Genomic DNA, 19217 nt, shown 5'->3' with positions numbered 1-19217 from the left:
TTGTAAAATGAATGTACCTAGTTTAAATACGTATTAAAGGAACGAATCCCAATTAACAGCTGACATTAGATGTGCTAACTGACTTGCCTTTTCATCTTCACCGATCATTCCTCACTAGTACCCCGCCAGTGTATACCGATAGCAAAGGCAGGGTTACTTAGACATTTTCACCCATTAAAAAAGAAAAAATTGACAATTACCTGACAAAAAGATGACGCGTTTTTGAGGCTCGATGCTCTATCTATATAATTTAAGTTGTTAACATGATATAACGTTATGTCTACGAGTATACAATTTACCATAGATCACGGTTTTATTTAATAAACAAAAAATTGGAATACCTAATAGGTATGTAGCGGAAATATTTATTGCTTGAATGTGATTTTTTTTTATACAACTTAGATTGCCAACAAGTTTACGGCCCACCTGATGGAAAGTGGTAACCGTCGCCTATACACATGAGCAGTACCGTGGACATAACAGAGTATACTGTTTCGTTCATGATACCCCCCATACGTTACCATTCCTGAGGACTCAGGTGTTATTCCTCCGTACCCAGTAAATTCACTCCATATCCCACCCTTCAAACCGAAACACAGCCATGCAAACACAACTGCTTTACCGTTAAAACACGAATGGGACAGAGGTACCCAAGCAATCGACTTTTGTACAAAGTCTTCCTCTAGATTACCTGGCTACCCCATTTCTAATGGTATCTTTCATTTGTTGATTTAGATTAAAATATTGAATAGTCACACACAATCAGTTAAATTCATTTATATATATTTATTATTATTTTATTAAAAAATTCTCGCGACTGGCTTTTAGCTTTTAGCCACAAGAGAATATCAGTGTTTTGCTCTTTTGAGGGCAAAGCGATGAACTGAATTGTGACCATTTTGTGTTACTTTGGCGCACTCACGAGAAATTGAATAAACTCTTTTATGTACTTTCTTTTATTTCTTATATATATATATATATATATATATATATATATATATATATATATATATATATATATATATATATATATATATATATATATATATATATATATATATATATATATATATATATATATATATATATATATATCATATTGATTTACATGAACTATTCACACGTGTGCCCCATAGACAAACTGCCGCTGACAGCCACAAGTAGGTATACGTATCTATGCTAATGCAGATTGCAGTCCCCTTGTGCTCATTAGGGCTATTTGTAATGCAATCTATGCACAGTATCGAAGTTTTTCGTCGGTGTGTTGTTGGTGCGTTGCCATGGCGACGCTATCTTTACAGTTTGATTGTCTTGTTATCTAGCGAGTCGAGACTGAAATGTGGCTGTTAATCTCGATCCGTGAGACAAAGGAATCTAACTTAACCTTTGTGTCGTGTTTGTTATTTGATTTGAAAGTTGTTTACTTCATTCAAATTTGTTATTCGAATTTCCATACTTAATGAATCAAATGAGTTCTTACGCATTAAACAAAGTGCAGAATTTATAAGGCAAAATAAATATAACTATTTATCACGCAAAATTGTATGAAAAGATCGTATTATTTTCAGTAATATAATAATTAACAATAATAAAATCGGTTCATAAATAAAAAAGTTATATCAGTCTAAAGAATCACATATAGAATGCTATAAAATAATCGATCAGCTGATTTGGTTGTAACTTTTTTATTATCTGTATTGACTTTTCAAAACCCTGTCTGCTCGTGCTTTTGTTGAATTTAACATGTTAAATTCTGATATTGGAACATTCTATTTTGACAGTCGATTTCATTTATTTATTAATCGTAACCTCTTTACAGTTTTACACTGAGTAAATAGACTAAGTAAATTAAATAAATTAATTTATATTTTCCCTTTTTTCAGATCCATATCAAATGTTTGGACCTACAAGCAGCCGTTTAGCAAATTCAGGTAAAAATATAAATACATAAGACAATATTAACAACATGTATATAATTGAATGAATAATTACTATATATTATTTTATATACACAGTTATTATTATAATCGTAAAATGACGTTAATATGATTTTTTTTTAATGATTTATTAAAAAAAATAATATTTATTTACACTCAATGACACATATATTTTTTAATTTTAGGTAAATAGTATTTCAGAGATTTAGTTTAAATTAAAAAAGGACTTAATAAAACTACAGTTAAACTCTAGTTTGATTCCTATATAAAATGTATATAAATAATTTGCAATTGTACTGCATAATAGCGACGTCAATAGCAACTAAATTGTTAGAGGATCAAAACAAAGAGGTTAAATTCCATCATTTTCAAAAAGAAGTATCACTATCGGTTTAGAAACGACAACGATTGTCGCTTAAGAGTAGATAAGAGTGGATAGCTCCTTCTGGGTCTCTTAAATGGGAGATTTTGAACATGTGTAAAGACTTCTTTGGACTTTTCTACTGTGGTTTCAACATTGAGTCCCCAGAAAATCTGATGTCCCCAAAATAAAGAAGCTTCATTAATGTAATAAATTTATTGCTAAACTAGATGACTGTACATGGGAAATATTTAAGACAAATGAATATGATTTTTTTTATACAACTTAGAATGGCAACGAGAGAATTAGAATGGCTGACGGCCCACCTGATGCAAAGTGGTAACCGTCGCCTATAGACATGAACAGTACCATGGACATAACAGAGTATACTGTTTCGCCCATACCCCCCATGCGTTACCATTCCTGAGGACTCAGATGTTATTCCTCTGTACCCTGTAAATTCACGCCATATCCCACCCTTCAAACCGAAACACAGCCATGCAAACACAACTGCTTCACGGTAGAAACACGAATGGGACGGAGGTATCCAAGCAATCGACTTTCGTACAAAGTCTCCCTCCGTATGACCGTAATAAAACCGATAGATGCCAAAACTTTATTTTTTAGAATATTTTCCTGTCTGCCAGTCTGTCTGTATGTTTGTTTCGGCATTACGCAAAAACTACAGTTAAATTGCTGGCAATGGTTAACTTTAAACTTTCGCGTTGTTTACACATATTTTAAATCCACAATCGGGACTTAACGCTATGTAAAAGCATTTACAGGTAAATAGTACTTACATACCTGCTTCTTTATTGCCGACGTTTCGACGTGGATTGCACCACGTCGTGATCACGACGGGATCACGTGCAGATCCTGTTGTCGCATTAAGCACCGATAGAGTATTTAAAATATGGATTATTATTATTATTATTTCAGCCTTCCCCATAAGGGGAATTTTGAATATGCTAACAATGGGGCTGTTAGAACTCATTACTAACCCTCCCCCCTCCCCACTGTTGATGTAATTAAAATAGATTTAACAGAGACTGAATAATTAGTCTCTAAGGAACGGCGCAATGAACTTTTTCCCACAATCTCGAGCTTGTAAGAGTGGTGAGGGGTGGTGAGAGACGGCCGTTGATAAAATGGGGCGAGCAAGTATATTTTCACGCGATACACCGTAGAGTGTGATAGAGATCAAGAAATTCTAATTATCTTGCTATCACGATTGGACGGTAAATTCCTTTCACCTACTATTATCTTTGTAGTTTGAATTGTCGTTTGACCACCAGGCCCTCTAGACTAGTGCCAAGCGAATTCGTCGATGGAATTGACGACGCTAGCGAGTCCGTGAGACAGAATGAGATAGCAACACCGGATGTCTCATTCCAACTCAGGAATTAGGTAGCGATGTCGACTCCATCGACAAATTCGCTTGCTACTTGTCTAGAGAGCCAGGTTTATTTCACCATCTATAAAATTCGAGATGTCTTCATATCATTTTATTATAACTAGTGGTCGAAATTCGACCATAACATAACATATATTGTAATAAATGTATTTATTATGGTTATGTTTGACATTCAGTAAGACTGTAGACAAATAATATTAACAGACAAACAATATTAATCTATTCTCAATTTGACCATAGACTTTAGCAATAAACAAATGGGTATATATGCGTGTGTGCGTCAAATACATGATAGTGTGTATAATGATTTTTTTTTTTATTGATTTAATGTATTTTATATATAATTTTAAAAACAATATTAGCATTCTGTACTCCTTTTCTATATAAACTATAAGTGTGCCAAATTTCATCCTCCGTCAGCGTAATTTTCGTAAAAAGGGGTACAAAGTTTTTGCTTCACATATTAATGTATAGATTAATTATTTATAGTTAATTTAATCCTGGCAAGACATAAAATCCGAGCAAAATGGTTTTTAATGAACAGACACAGGAATGATGACCTTAAATGATTGATGATGCAGGAAATTGATGGTAGTAGAGTATGTTCAGTGACTTTTCCGTAAGGCATTCTTCAAGTGAGAAATTCGTATGACTATTTATGTATATATGTTTACTAAGAAAATATACGGTTGTGCCATAAAAGTGTTAAATAATTTAAAATTTTTCTTTGTTTTTTTTTTACACAAATTATAAAAGACAATACAGACTTTACTGTCGAAAATAATAAAAGTTTTGAAGCCGTATAATATCCGTTTAATAAATATTGTTTTTTGTACATGGATATTTTACGTTTGGTTTGGTATATTTGTGGTCCTTGCATAGAATAGGCCACCCCTTCCTTTCCCGTGGATGTCTTAGGAGACAACTGAAAGAGAAAGAAATTTCCTCTGGAACCGCAAACAAAAATGAAAATAATAAAACATTTCAATAGCTAAAATAGGTTTATGAGGGGGGAAGGGATTGTTAGTAATGCGTACTACCAGTCCCATTGCTAGCAATACACCCTGACAGGACGATCTCTACGTGGTTCCCCCTAGAAACCTTAATGCTGAATTCCAGATTTATTCATCATGATAGACTAACTGACCTGCCTTTCCATTCTCCCCTATCATCCCTCACTGATGCCCCGCCAGCGTATACCGTTAGTGCAGGCGAGGTCACCATTCCATTACCGTCCATTAAAAAGAAAAATAGATTTATGAGAGATTTGACGTTATTATAAATATTTTCGAAATCATCGAATGAAATTATTTTGAAATTATAAAAATTTAGATAGATAGATAGATACTCTTTATTGTTTCCCCCAAAATATTACAATAGTGAACTTATTATAGATATAAACAATTACAAGAAATAATCACATTAAATTGTTTTCCGTCTATTAATACATCATACAGGGGGAAAGGGATTGTTAGTAATGGGGTCTAACTGACTCAATGCTAGCAATACACCCTATCAGGTCGACCTCCACGCGGTTTCCCCAGGAAACCAACGTGGTTAATTGTAATGGAATTCGTCACGATTGGCTAACTGACCTGTTTTCATCGTCACCTATCATCCCTCACTGGTACCCTGCCAACGTATACCGATAGCGCAGGCGGGGTTACCATTCCATTATCACCCATTGAAAAAAAAACAATACATTATACATCTCATTTATTGCATACACAGCAGATCTAAAAATCCATACAACTTTATAAGGGTTGTCAATCTCACAGTTAAAATTACTTCAATAAAATTCATTGCACGCAACACTGATAAGTGAGCATAGATAAGTCCCTATATTCTTGTGGGAACACCGGCTATGTCACGAACTTGTGTATTACGTATTTAATCTGTCTGTGATCAGCCCTTACGAAAGTCAAAATGTTAATAGGCCGGCTACGCGGCTGTACGTCGAACGGGCGCACGGCGCACACTTATCACGGGCTGGATTTATGTAAATTGCTGACTTTACATCGATATTAAATACGTATCTGTTTTATGGCGTTCGAACGTGTTACAAATAGCATGGTGCTTCATTTATTTGTAGCTTGTATTGTGTAGACTTCAAAAAGTAAATGCGTATTTTGTACGGTTTCTTATTGGTGTCAAACACGAATTTTTTAGCTATTGGTACGTTTTTAAAGAAATAAAACAAAACATTTACACATACATAACTATACTGCTGTACTGTATAATATATATAACTATACTGCTGGCATATTTTGCCGTGTTGTCCCGGCATATACTAGGCCACCCCTTCCTTTCCCACGGATGTCGTAAAAACCGTCTAAGAAAGAGCGAGGTATAAGCAGTAGCGTTCCTTTTAAAACCTTTCCAAAACTTAACTGCGGTTGCCAATCCGCCTACCAAGCATGGCAACTACTGGCAAAACTCCTCCAAGGAGGACGCTTATGTTCAGCAGTGGACAGTTAATGGCTTATAAATGGATATATAACTAGCAAACCGCTCTGTCTTCGTTCGAGTTTTTTTTTTTAATAAAATACGGCACACGTTACGTTACACGCTGTTAACGTAGCTTTCTATAGGTATTTTTTAATCGATTTAACACAAAGAAAATTAATTTTGTCTTTCTAATCTTAGATATAAATTCTCATCTCTGGCGTTACTGTATCCATATGTCTGTGTGTGTGTGCTGTCCGTCCACTGCTGTACCTATTCTGTACATAAGTACAGAGGGGGGGGGGGGGTTGTTAATAATGCGGACTACCAGTCTCATTGTTAGCAATACGCCCAAAAAGGTCGACCTCCGCGTGGTCCCCCCAAGAAACCATCGTGCTGAATTTCAAGTGAATTCATCACGATGGGCTAATTGACCTGCTTTTTCATTCTCACCTATCATCTCTCACTAGTGCCCCGCCAGTGTATACCGATAGCGCAGGCGGGGTTACCATTTCATTATCAATCATAAAAAAAAATTACATAAGTACAGCAGTAGACGTTTGTGGGGGATGCCTATGCCTCCCTCACAGGCTGAAACTGGCTGAGATTACCATAAAGAACGGTCGAGCCACTTGCATCCACTGACTCCCTGCAATGCATTAGATACAAATACATAATAGATTTTGCTAAACAAAAAATCTACCATTTAAAAAATTACTGACTTAGGTTCCTTTGCTTATTTTTAGCCATAGCTATTTTTGAGTTGTAAAATGAATAAATACTATACACGCCGCACCATACCTTGTCAGCCGTTTACTAGTGACTATAGTCATCCCCCAATCCCAATAGTTTTGCCGGTAGTTGCCACGTTCGGTAGGCGGATTAGCAACTGCAGTTAAGCTTTAAGGCGTTTTAAGAGAAACGCTGCTGCCATCCCTCAACTATTTGATTCCCTTAGTTTTTTTAATTCTTACGACATCCACGGGTAAAGAAGAGATGGGGCATTCTATGCCGGGACCACAAGACGGTAAATAGACACTTAATTACCCATAATTAACGCTAAAATTCGATTCTTAACTACGATAAGTCACACTTAGTTCACCGTTACATTCACACGAATACAAAAGCAAGAGGGGAGAAAAGATAATGGCCACAGATTAAAAATAATCACAATAAAATGCGGTGGGGTGTATTGAAAATAAAAAGGCATCGATGTTAATTGCGGACATTAAATAAAGCTTTACATTTAACCCCAACTTACACCTTTCACTTTAATGTGATATTAAGCACTAATTGCATTCACGGAGCTGATAGTCTAAATCAGTGTTTTTCAAAGTGCGGGTCGCGACCCCTTGATGGGTCCCCGAGCCTCTACAAGGGGGTCGCGGAAGGTAGCGAAGCAGTGAAAAATCAACAGTTCCGTAAATACATCAATCAATCAATAATACATAATGAAGTATTTATAACAGACATCGATTACATGTCTGTTTTAGATACTACTGTTATGTATTATTTATTTTATTTTATCGACACCTAACTGTGAATATAAATACAACTGTACGGATTTCATAATTGTACTATAATAAAATTCATACATATTCGAAACCGTGGAGTGTAGGGGGTCGCAAGATATTTTTACATACTATGGGGATCGTAAGATATTTTTATATAATAAGGGGGTCGCGTCATGAAAAAGATCGAAAAACACTCTTCTAAACACCAGCTGTACGGACGAAGCAAACTTTTGTGATCCCTTACTAGTTCTCCTGGTGCCTTCACTAGTACTTCCGATATCTCCGCAAGTACTATGGGCAGGAGCGCCACAGTACCAGCTCCTTCCGTTAGACCGCATTCAAAGTCGGGCGGCTCGAATTATCGATAGTCAACGCCTTACTGACCGACTTGGCCCACTGAAACTGCGCAGAGATGTTTCATCTCTGTGCATCTTCTACCGAATTTGTAACGGGAAGTGTGCTGAGGAATTGTTCGGATTGATACCTGCTGCTGATTTTCACCACTGTACAACCCGCCACAAACTAAAGTTTTATCCCAACCATCTCGATGAGTAGCGGTCTTCAACCGTGCGTTTTTCAAGGCACTTTCATCCACGCACAACCACTCTTTGGAATCAACTTCCAGCAGCAGTATTTCCGAACCGATACGACATCATAACCTTCAAGAAAAGAGCATATTCCTTTTTAAAAGGCCGGCAGCACACCTGTAATACTTCTGGTATTGTAGGTGATCATTGGCGGCGGTAGCCACTTACCATCAGGCGAGTCGCATACTCGTTTGGTCGCGTGTTATAAAAAAAAACTCCATTAAATAAATACACCATCAATAAACTGGTCATTTTGCGAGGAAAGGGATTGTTACTAATGGAGACTGAGAATCCCATTGCAATATACCCAAGGTCGACCTCCTTGCGATTCTCCCTGGAAACTATCATGGTTAATTCCTGATGAATTCATCACGATGGGCTAACTGGCCTGTTTTCATTCTCATCTATCACCCTTCACTGGTGCTCCGCCAGCGTATCCCGTTAGCGCAGGCGGGGTTACCATACTATTTTTACCCATCAAAAAAAAATTGGTCATTTTCAAGTGCTATAATAAAAAAATAGGTAAGTAATGTAAATGCCACCGCAAACATTGTCGGTAAACTATTAAGCGACGATTAAAATTTCGTGTGAAATTCACGGGACATGTATTTTTTAATCGAATGTTTGATTTAACAAATTGCCAATTCCGTTAAAATATTTGCCAACAGTTTTAACCGAATAAATAAGTAAACCTTTGTTTCAATTTTCCATGATCATTATATCAGCATTTAACTGTCCACTGCTGAACGTAAGCCTCCTTAGGGGATTTTTCCAGTAGTTGCCATGTTTGGCAGGCGGATTGGCAACCGCAGTTAGGCTTTAGATATGTTTTAAGAAAGACGCTGCTGCCCATCCGTCGCCCTCCTTTAATCGCCTCTTACGACACCTACGGGAAAGGAAGGGGTGGCCTATTCTATCCCGGGACCACACTATTTCTAAATGTTTCAATTTTTACTAAGAGGAAATAGATTATTTATATTCACTCATAGACTGCAAATAACGTCAACTGTTATTTACAGTTCTTTTTTATGCAAATTATGGCAAACAAGCTGACGGCCCATCTGTACCAGGGACATAACAGAGTATACTGTGTCGCCCATGATACCCTTCATGCGTCGCCATTCTTGAGTAAGATATTATGCCTCTGTACCTTGTAATTTCATTTCTATATCCCATCTATCAGATTTTATCAGATTATTATCTATTATCAGAATGAAATATATATGTAAATATGTAAACATGCTTCACAGCAGAAACACGAATGGGACAGAGGTAACCAAGCAGACGACTTTGGTACAAACTCTCACTCAAGTATGTTTTTAGCTTTTTTGCTATTTCTACTTATAGCCAATATTTTTCATATATATTTTAATTCTTCTGGCATTTAGTTCTGCTAATACTCAAATACTCTTAGGTACCTGCTAGCTGGTATGGTTTTTTAATAGGTGAGAATAGAGTTGTAACTCTGTCTGTGCTATGGGTATACTCTGGCCGGGCTATAATTCTATGTGGGAATAAATGCAGCTTAGTTGGCTCACCATGATTTCAATAAGAATTAACCGTCATGGTTTCCCGGGGGAACCGCGGGGAGGTCGACCTGAAAAAGTATACTACTAGCAATGCGGCTATTAGACCTCATTACTAATAATCCCTTTCCTCCCGCTCAGACGGGGTTACCGTACCATTGTTATCCATTAAAAAAAAACCCAAAACATCTAGTCCCATGTAAATTCGTTTAATAAATTGACCCGACCGGTAATCGAACCCAGAACCTCATTTGCTCAAAGCGACATTCCCACCACTGCACCACGGAGATTAATAATACTACCTTTAAATCAGAGCGTGTAATTTAGCACCAATAAATTTACTTTTTGACACAGGCGTGGGCGCCGCTCGCTGCAATATCAACGCAAGACAATTATTGCCACGTGGCAACCCTAGGCTCTAATTATTAAGAACGGTTCACACGGGTGCGCCACGTCACGAATTACCTGCCATTTGACTTACGCAAGGGCGGTTTTTATTAGTAATTTAAACATTATACGCAGTCGTATGACGTCAGATAGTCTATTAAATTGTATATAATTCAATAATTATTTTAACAATTGTTTGATTCACATTTTAGTTTCTAAATAATTTAATTTCACCAAAGGGAGACTTTGTACAAAAGTCGTTTGCTTGGATACCTCTGTCCCATTCGTGTTTCAACCGTGAAGCAGTTGTGTTTGCATGGCTGTGTTTCAGTTTAAAGGGTGGGTAATGGCAGTGAATTTACTGGGTACAGAGGAATAACACCTGAGTCCTCAGGAATGGCAACGCATTGGGGGTATCATGAGCGAAACAGTATACTTTGTTATGTCAATGCTACTACTCATGTCTATAGGTGACGGTTACCACTTTCCATCAGGTGGGCCGTCAGCTTGGTTGCCATTCTAAGTTGTATAAGAAAAAGAATTATAATTCTTCTGTTCCAGAAGAATTATAATTTGATTGGCAGTTAATTTTCATTTAATTTCAACTTCATATGGAATGTAGGCGTAACATCATACGATACCTATACGCTCCCATAAATTTATTATTATAATTTACGGTATTATTATTTTATATTGGTTATTGTTTTAAATATATACTAATAATTAGATTTTTTAATCTATTTAAAAAAAGAACATATTTAAATGTTTTTATTTTTAGATATTTGAAATTGTAACTTTTTGTTCTGGTTGGTTAATTATCTGTCTTGTCAGTAAATAGATAATTAATTAGAATCAAAATAGTAATCCTTATTAAATGTATAAAAGTGAAAGTAAAACATAAATACATTTTAAAGTGTATTTTTAAATTAATATATACATAATATAATATTGAAACTTGGTACTATCAATACTTAGGTAATTTGGCATTCAACGTTATGTTTAGAGTATAAAATATGTATGGATTACGAGAATGAAATCATGAACACAGGATTACATATAGTCGTCATCAAAAAAATGCTAACATATGATCTATAATATCTATTAATTTGATATTTTCATGATTATTGACCTTCATTTGTAATGTACATACGTAAATTTTCTATATTGAAAAATTTCATAAGTCACGAAGGATCTTTGCCTCCCCTATTAGACTAGTCGACATGATAAAAATTATAGCCCCAACATCTAATGCCTCGAGGCACAATATTTTGCCGATCAGAGCATTAATTGTGAGTCATAAAACCGATGAGGCATACGCTACACAATGGATCTGGCGAAGCGAGATGCTCCACGCGAACGCTGCGACGTGAACACGGCGGCTCTTCGTATAAATCACGGAATGTAACGCTCGTGTGATCGTACCCTTACTGTCAAGAGAGTAGGGTCAGCAATAATAATAAGTTTTCTTCCTATTGTTTATAAATATCAGACTGATTTTTTTTTATGGTTGAAAATGGTATGGTAACCCCACCTGCGCTAACGGGATACGCTGGTGGAACACCAGTGAAGGGTGATAGATGAAAATGAAAACAAGCCAGTTAGCCCATCATGATGAATTCATCAGGAATTAACCATGATAGTTTCCAGGGAGAACCACGAGGAGGTCGAACTGGTTGGGTATATTGCTAGCAATGGGATTCTCAATTTCCATTACTAACAATCCCTTTCCCCCCATCAAAATGATGTTAAAGTCGTTTGTTCGAATCTAGTCGACGACAAAATTTGTCAATTTCAATTTACGAATCTTCAGTGATGGATAATACCGATAAACACAATTGTTTGTTCATAATATAAAACTCAAAATTACACTAGAAATTCAAATAAACTACACTAAAAATTTATCTGGTAGTCCCGGCATAAAATAGGCCAACTGTTCCTTTCCTGTGGATGTCGTTGAGAGACGGGACGTTGTTTTCAGACAGAAAAACCTGTGACACTGCGATCTTTCCACGATATTCTGTGCTCGCCCTTTTTTTAAAGTTCGCTGCTAATTCCTATCAAAGATAGAAGTTTTAAGATGTTTTTTTGTAGCGATGTTTTTTCTCCTCAGGTTTTTCTCATAAGGTGTGTTTTCCAAAGGAGATATATCGTTTATGTATAAATGTGCTACAGTCATAAATTAAGTGCACCGACGTTTCTTCCTCATTGTGACAAAATTTGTGAACACTTTTTGGGCATAAGCCTAGTTGGGCCGTACGCTTTTTTAGTTTGAAGAGGTAACTAAGAGAACTTAATGGTCGAGGAATGGACAATAGCGTGTCTGTTAAAACATCACTAAAACCTAACTGCGGTTGCCAATCCGCCAATACAATTCTCGCAAATAAACAAATTTAATCTAAAAAAAAATTATCACAGGTGTTTTAAATTACTTTTTAGTTTAATTATTTTTTAGTATCACAGTGAACTGTGATAATATATAATAATTTCACTCAGCAATAATAAATTAAATTTGGCTATAACTTTTATTACTTTGGGCATTTTTTTTTGCCACCAGTATATAGGGTCGTTCCACACGATTGCGTTCGGTGCGATCGTGCGAAATCTTAACATAGCCGCCCAATATTGTAACATGTCGGCTTAGAAAACATTACACCCCCAAAATGTAGTGTAACTACGCTCATGGGTTTTTCTTTTTAGAAACGTTAGTTGGGAAGTTTATTTCTTTATATACAACCTGCGTACGGGGCATGCATTCCGATGGAAGCGTTTATAACTTACACAGATAATTCAACTTTGTTTTTTGCCTGTTTTTCTTAGCTCAAACTGCATTTCCAGTGAGCGATAGTGTCATAAAAAAACTATTCAAAATTTGCTTTTTAAGAGGGACGCTGCTTCTCATCCCAGCCGTCCCTTAGTTGCTTCTCATGATATTCACGCAAGTGAAAGGGGTGGCCCATTCTACGCCGGGACCACACGGACACTACTATCATTATATTGTATTTGTGATACCGCTAAGATACTCATTCTCATTTTCTCACGCTTTTTATTTCTCTTTCTTTTATTAGTAATTCTAAGATTATAAAATATTGTCAATGTCAATCTTGCGCACGCCTTCCCTCCACGGTTTCGAATGTGTATGAATTTTATTATAGTACAATTATGAAACCCGTACAGCTGTATTTATATTCACAGTTAGGTGTCGATAAAATAAAATAAATAATACATAATAGTAGTATCTAAAACAGTCATGTAATCGATATCTGTTACAGACACTTCATTATGTATTATTGATTGATTTATGTATTTACGGAACTGTTGATTTTTCTCTGCTTTGCGACCTTCCGCGACCCCCTTGTAGAGGCTCGGGGACCCCCCTAGGGGTCGGGACCCACACTTTGTAAAACACTGTACAACACTGTACAACACTAGACAACTGATCTCTCTCTTTTCATTTAAAAGTTTCCTCTTATCGATTTTTTTTTACGACTTAGAATGGCAAACAAGCTGACGGCCCACCTGATGGAAAGTGGTAACCGTCGCCTATAGACATGAGCAGTACCATGGACATAACAGTACACACACATACTGTTTCGTCCATAATACCCCCCATGTGTTGCCATTCCTGAGGACTCAGGTGTTATTCCTCTGTACCCTGTAAATTCACGCCATATCCCACCCTTCAAATCGAAACGCAACCATGCAAACACAACTGCTTCACGGTTGAAACACGAATGGGACAGAGATACACAAGCAATCGACTTTTGTACAAAGTCTCCCTCTGGTAATGCAATTAATTCATGCATCTTCTTCCAGCCAGCTCTATTCCAGGCCATATCTTTGACCTCACTATACATGACACCTAGTAACAACTGATACACAACTTAATTTTTTTTATAGTAGATACTTTTTCCACAGTATGGTAGATAACTATGCAGTCTTTATTTACAAAGAAATACTCATACATTGATCATACAATACAAGCACAATGTAAGAAACAGTTCTGTAGACTGTAATAGCATTGCAGTCACGTCTACTGTATGGAAGTTGGCTTTCTCTTGGAAATATTTTCTCTTTGAAAACCGATTCCCATATCGTAGATGTGTATTAGAAAGTTACACCATATTTCCAATAAATTTCAAAGTGAAGAGTCGCAATTCGATTGTTTTTTTTTTCTGTTCGTTACTACAAAACTCGGCCAGTTGTAAACCGATTTGAAAAGTTTTTTTTTTTATCTGAAAATGAAATGAAAAGAAATGTTATTAAAATCAATTAACCACTTCAACTGTGTCATGCAAAATGGTGGAAAATCCACATCTGTGACGTTCCGTGAGCTGACTTTACACAGACTAGGTATTTTTAGCGTATTTTTGGCTTAAAAAACCTGATTTTTCCGAAATCTAATTGGAATTATACAAAATTCAGATTAGATTTATTTTCCCACTAGGTTCCTTATGTAATTTTTTACACTACACTCGACTTGAATTGCATTGCAACTGTTCTATGAGAAATAAAATGGGGTCACCTATAAATTACCTTTTATTTTTCAATTATTAAAAAACTAAGACCTTGCTGGATGTAAAATTATATATTTTTTGTACAATATTATATACTTGATAAAATAAAAATAAAATGGCTTATGTTCCAATACATATTTTTTTTATACAGCACTTGTTTATAAACATGGACCAAAAAGGTCCTTTTTCAATTGACACTTAAGTGGGTCTCCTATTTCATTATTTTACGTACATTCTTTGTGGTGGTTTGTTTACAATAATTTAAGCTTATCGCCAAGCTAGTTTAAACAAAACAATATACATGACATTATTATCTATATGTCCGCTAAGCGGACGCGACATAGAAGCGCATTTTTTGAGTTGAGAGGTACTTACCTTACTATACCAGAGGGAGACTTTGTACAAAAGTCGATTGCTTGGGTACCTCTGTCCCATTCGTGTTTCAACCGTGAAGCAGTTGTGTTTGCATGGCTGTGTTTCGGTTTGAAGGGTGGGATATGGCGTGAATTTACTGGATACAGAGGAATATCACCTGAGTCCTCAGGCATGGCAACGCATGGGGGATATCATGGGCGAAACAGTATACTCTGTTATGTCTATGGTACTGCTCATGTCTATAGGCGACGGTTACCACTTTCCATTTACACAAATAATAAATAAAATTAAGTCTACGAAAATGAACAATATGACCACAATTGTGTTATTTTTTGGTAATAGTATTCAATTAAATAGGCAGGATGTAATTAAAGGAATTGAATATTTATTACAATTAAATGTGTATAAGATTGTATTGTGCGCTTTTCCTTACACAAATAGACATCTTCATAAAAAAATTAACAGTAAGGTACATTACCTGAATAACTTATTACATACATTGACATGTCGTCATAGTGACATTTTGACATTTTTTGATACTAATAGTTTTATTAGTGATTTTTATTTGACAAAAGATACAATGTATCTTTCTAAATCATCTAAAAATAAAATAGCCACTTTAGTGGCTTATAATATTGACTACATGAACAGTTTACATGGTAAACTTAAACATAAAAATGCTGACATAACAGATAATTCTATTAATATTTGTGACATAAGTACTATGACTGCAGATTTAAACTGCTCACAAAGACAAAGGGAAAGCAATCAGAATTAATAATTGTTCATCAGAACATACAAAGTTTTCCCGGCAGCGAGTTAATTATACAATTATTTTTAGAAAAGTATAATATTGATATTGTCTGTTTCACAGAACATTGGCTTAAAGAAAGCAATATGATGTTCAATTTAAATAATTATAACGTTGTCAGCTGCTTCAATAGAAAGTCAGTTAACAGAGGCGGGTCTATGATAATTGCAAGAAATAATATTAAAGTAAAGGAACGTGCTGACATTGTTAGACTTTCTATTGAGTGTTGTATAGAATTATCTTGTATAGAACTAGAAAATTATATCCTTATATGTGTGTACAGGCCTCCTAATAGTGATTACAATGTTTTTGAAGGGGTGATGGAGGATATTTTAAAAAAAGTATTTAATAGTATTAAAAAAATTATTGTATGTGGAGATTTTAACGTTGATATTCTTTGTAACACACCCACATGTACAAAAATTATTAGTTTATTTCAGTCATTTGATTTATGTCATGTCTTTCATGAGCCCACTCGTGTAACTGCCACGTCTGCTACTTGTCTTGACAATGTTTTTTGTAACTGCGAGTATACAGAAAAATTCATAATAAATAAACTTCCTTCAGATCACTGTGGTCAAGTTGTTAAGTTTAGCAGTCAAATCAATAAAGTGAACAATAATAAAAAATCAAAAAGACAAGTAAATGTTTACAATATTAATAAATACAAAAGCGCGATTAAAAATAAATTGGATTTGCTGTTACAATCTAGTAATAATCCTGATTATCTTTACACCAAGCTAATTAATATTTTATCCGGAGAATATGAACAATTTTTCAAGAAAAAAGAAGTTCATGTTAAATCTAAATTCACGGAATGGGCAACAGTAGGAATACTTAAAAGTAGAAATATTTTGTTTGATTTATACGATCAAAAAAAATATCGATTTGATGACAAATTCACCACTTATGTAAAAAATTATTCTAAAATTTTTAAAAAAGTTTGTATTATGGCTAAGTCTAATTATTTTAATAAACAAATTAAGCAGTCTTCTGACAAAATTAAAACCATCTGGAGCATTATAAATAAAGAAACTGGAAGATCTAAAATAGCCTGTAATCAATTTACATTAAATTATGATAATAAATTAATAACAACAACAAAAGATGTAGTTAATATTTTTGAAGATTTTTTTGCTAATATTCCGATTGATATTACATCTTCTCTGGACTCATCTCAATCTCGAGCAAAAAAATTACTAGAGACTAATATCGGTTGTTGTTCTTTAAGATTTAAATTTTCACATGTTAGCCCCTTTCATATCATAAAAATATTCAAACAGCTAAATTTAAAAAATACGGAAGACCTTTGGGGCATGTCTGTAAAAGTAGTTAGTTCTTTCATAGATATTGTTGCTCCATATCTAGCCACTATTTTTAATAAATGTATTGATAATGGCGTTTTTCCACATTTAATGAAATTTAGCAAATTAATCCCACTATTTAAATCAGGAGATAAATTTGAGCCAGGGAACTATAGACCTATATCTATTTTGCCAGTTCTAAGTAAGGTGTTTGAAAAGATAATGTTAAATCAAATGTTACATCACTTCAGGGTTAACGGACTGCTTCACAGTCAGCAATATGGTTTCACCGCCGGCAAGTCTACCACTGACGCAGGTGTTGCGCTAATGACACATATTTTCGAATCTTGGGAGAGGTCACAGGATGCACTCGGAGTTTTTTGTGACCTATCAAAGGCATTTGATTGTGTGGATCATAAAACGCTTTTGTACAAGCTCGAACATTATGGTATAAGAGATAATGATCTAAAATTAATGAGAACTTATTTAGAGGATAGGGTTCAAACTGTAGATATTGACGGTGTAAAATCTAAGGGAGCTAATATTAAGATGGGCGTTCCACAAGGGTCAATCTTAGGCCCCTTTCTCTTTTTAATCTACATAAATGACCTTCCCTTTATGGTAGAGAAAATTGCAGATATAGTGCTGTTTGCGGATGATACTTCGTTAGTGTTTAAAATTGGACGTCAAAGTAATCAATTAGACGATGTAAATTGTGCTATGTCTGCAATATTAAATTGGTTTACATGTAATAACCTATTATTAAATTCCAGCAAAACAAAGTGTATAAAATTTACACTTCCTAATGTAAGACTAATAAATACACAGTTATTGCTTAATGACGAAATAGTAAATTTTGTTAATGATACAGTTTTTTTAGGTATAACAGTGGACTCGAAATTACAATGGGGGCCCCATATTTCAAAATTGGCCAGTAGACTCAGTTCTGCTGCATATGCAATTAGAAGAATTAGGCAATTAACAGACGTGGCGACGGCTAAACTTGTATATTTTAGTTATTTCCATAGCATAATGTCTTATGGCATACTGCTGTGGGGTAAAGCAGCCGATATAAATACTATATTTGTTTTACAAAAGAGAGCCATACGTTCTATTTATGGTATGAGTTCAAGAGAGTCATTACGTCAGTGCTTTAAAGACTCAAATATCCTCACAGTTACTTCACAATACATTTATGAAAATATTATGTATACACGGAAGAACTTAGCGAGTTTTAAAAAACTCAAAGACTGTACAAGTAGAAACTTACGCAATATAAATAAGCTTATTTTACCTAAATGCCGTCTGCACAAAATCAGTAATTCATTCTATGGTAATTGCATAAGATTTTATAATAAACTGCCGGAATCTGCATTAAATCTGACAGAGAGGCAATTCAAATCTTATATTAAACAATTTTTATGTAAGAAAGCCTATTACAGGATAGACGAATTCATAGATGACAACATATCAAGTAAATAATTAGTTTATTAGCATACAACGTTATAATTTTATTTTCTCATTGCTTTCTTGATTTAATTGATTAATTTTAGAAATATGAAAGCGTAGCGGTTTTTTGTATTAATTGCCGCATGCATTCTTATGTAAAATGTGAATACTATAATTATCAGATGGCAATTGTGAGTAGCTTTGACGTGGTCTAGTGTTTTGAGCAGTCATGCTCACTAAAATGTCCAGACTTGTGGCGGCGTGGTGGGCCGGGTCATTGGGCTCCCTAAAATATGGTCGAGCGCAGTGATGGCTGGCTCATCCGTCATACTCGTGAACGGGTGCTGCTTGTAGGGACTGGTCTGCTCTAATCACTATGACTGATTTCCTCTTATTAATTGTTTAACCAGTTGGTTATGTATTCAATTTTTTTTTTTTTTGAGTATTTAATTGAATTAGTGCTAATTGGTGGTTTGTATTCACACAATTAAACTTAAAAATGTAAAATAATAATAAACTTATTTAAAAGAGCATCACGCAAGTTTCTTGCTCGTTCTTCTTGTGATGAGACAGCTTTCCGAACGAGCGGTAAA

General features: G+C 35.1%; 1 protein-coding gene across 1 annotated transcript in view; it reads left to right on the top strand.

The window, feature by feature from the left end:
* LOC113520502 (DNA-binding protein D-ETS-3) overlaps positions 1–19217 on the top strand; it is a 116701-nt gene that overhangs the window by 87441 nt on the left and 10043 nt on the right. The window contains exon 6 of the mRNA XM_031911523.2: positions 1884–1931. Within this exon, the coding sequence (XP_031767383.2) occupies positions 1884–1931 (48 nt within the window). The remainder of the gene's footprint in view (positions 1–1883; positions 1932–19217) is intronic.

The sequence above is a fragment of the Galleria mellonella genome, unplaced genomic scaffold, assembly GCF_026898425.1.
Source record: "Galleria mellonella isolate WM207_F2 unplaced genomic scaffold, CSIRO_AGI_GalMel_v1 utg33, whole genome shotgun sequence".
NCBI lineage: Eukaryota > Metazoa > Arthropoda > Insecta > Lepidoptera > Pyralidae > Galleria > Galleria mellonella.
This window is presented reverse-complemented; position numbering and strand designations above follow the sequence as displayed.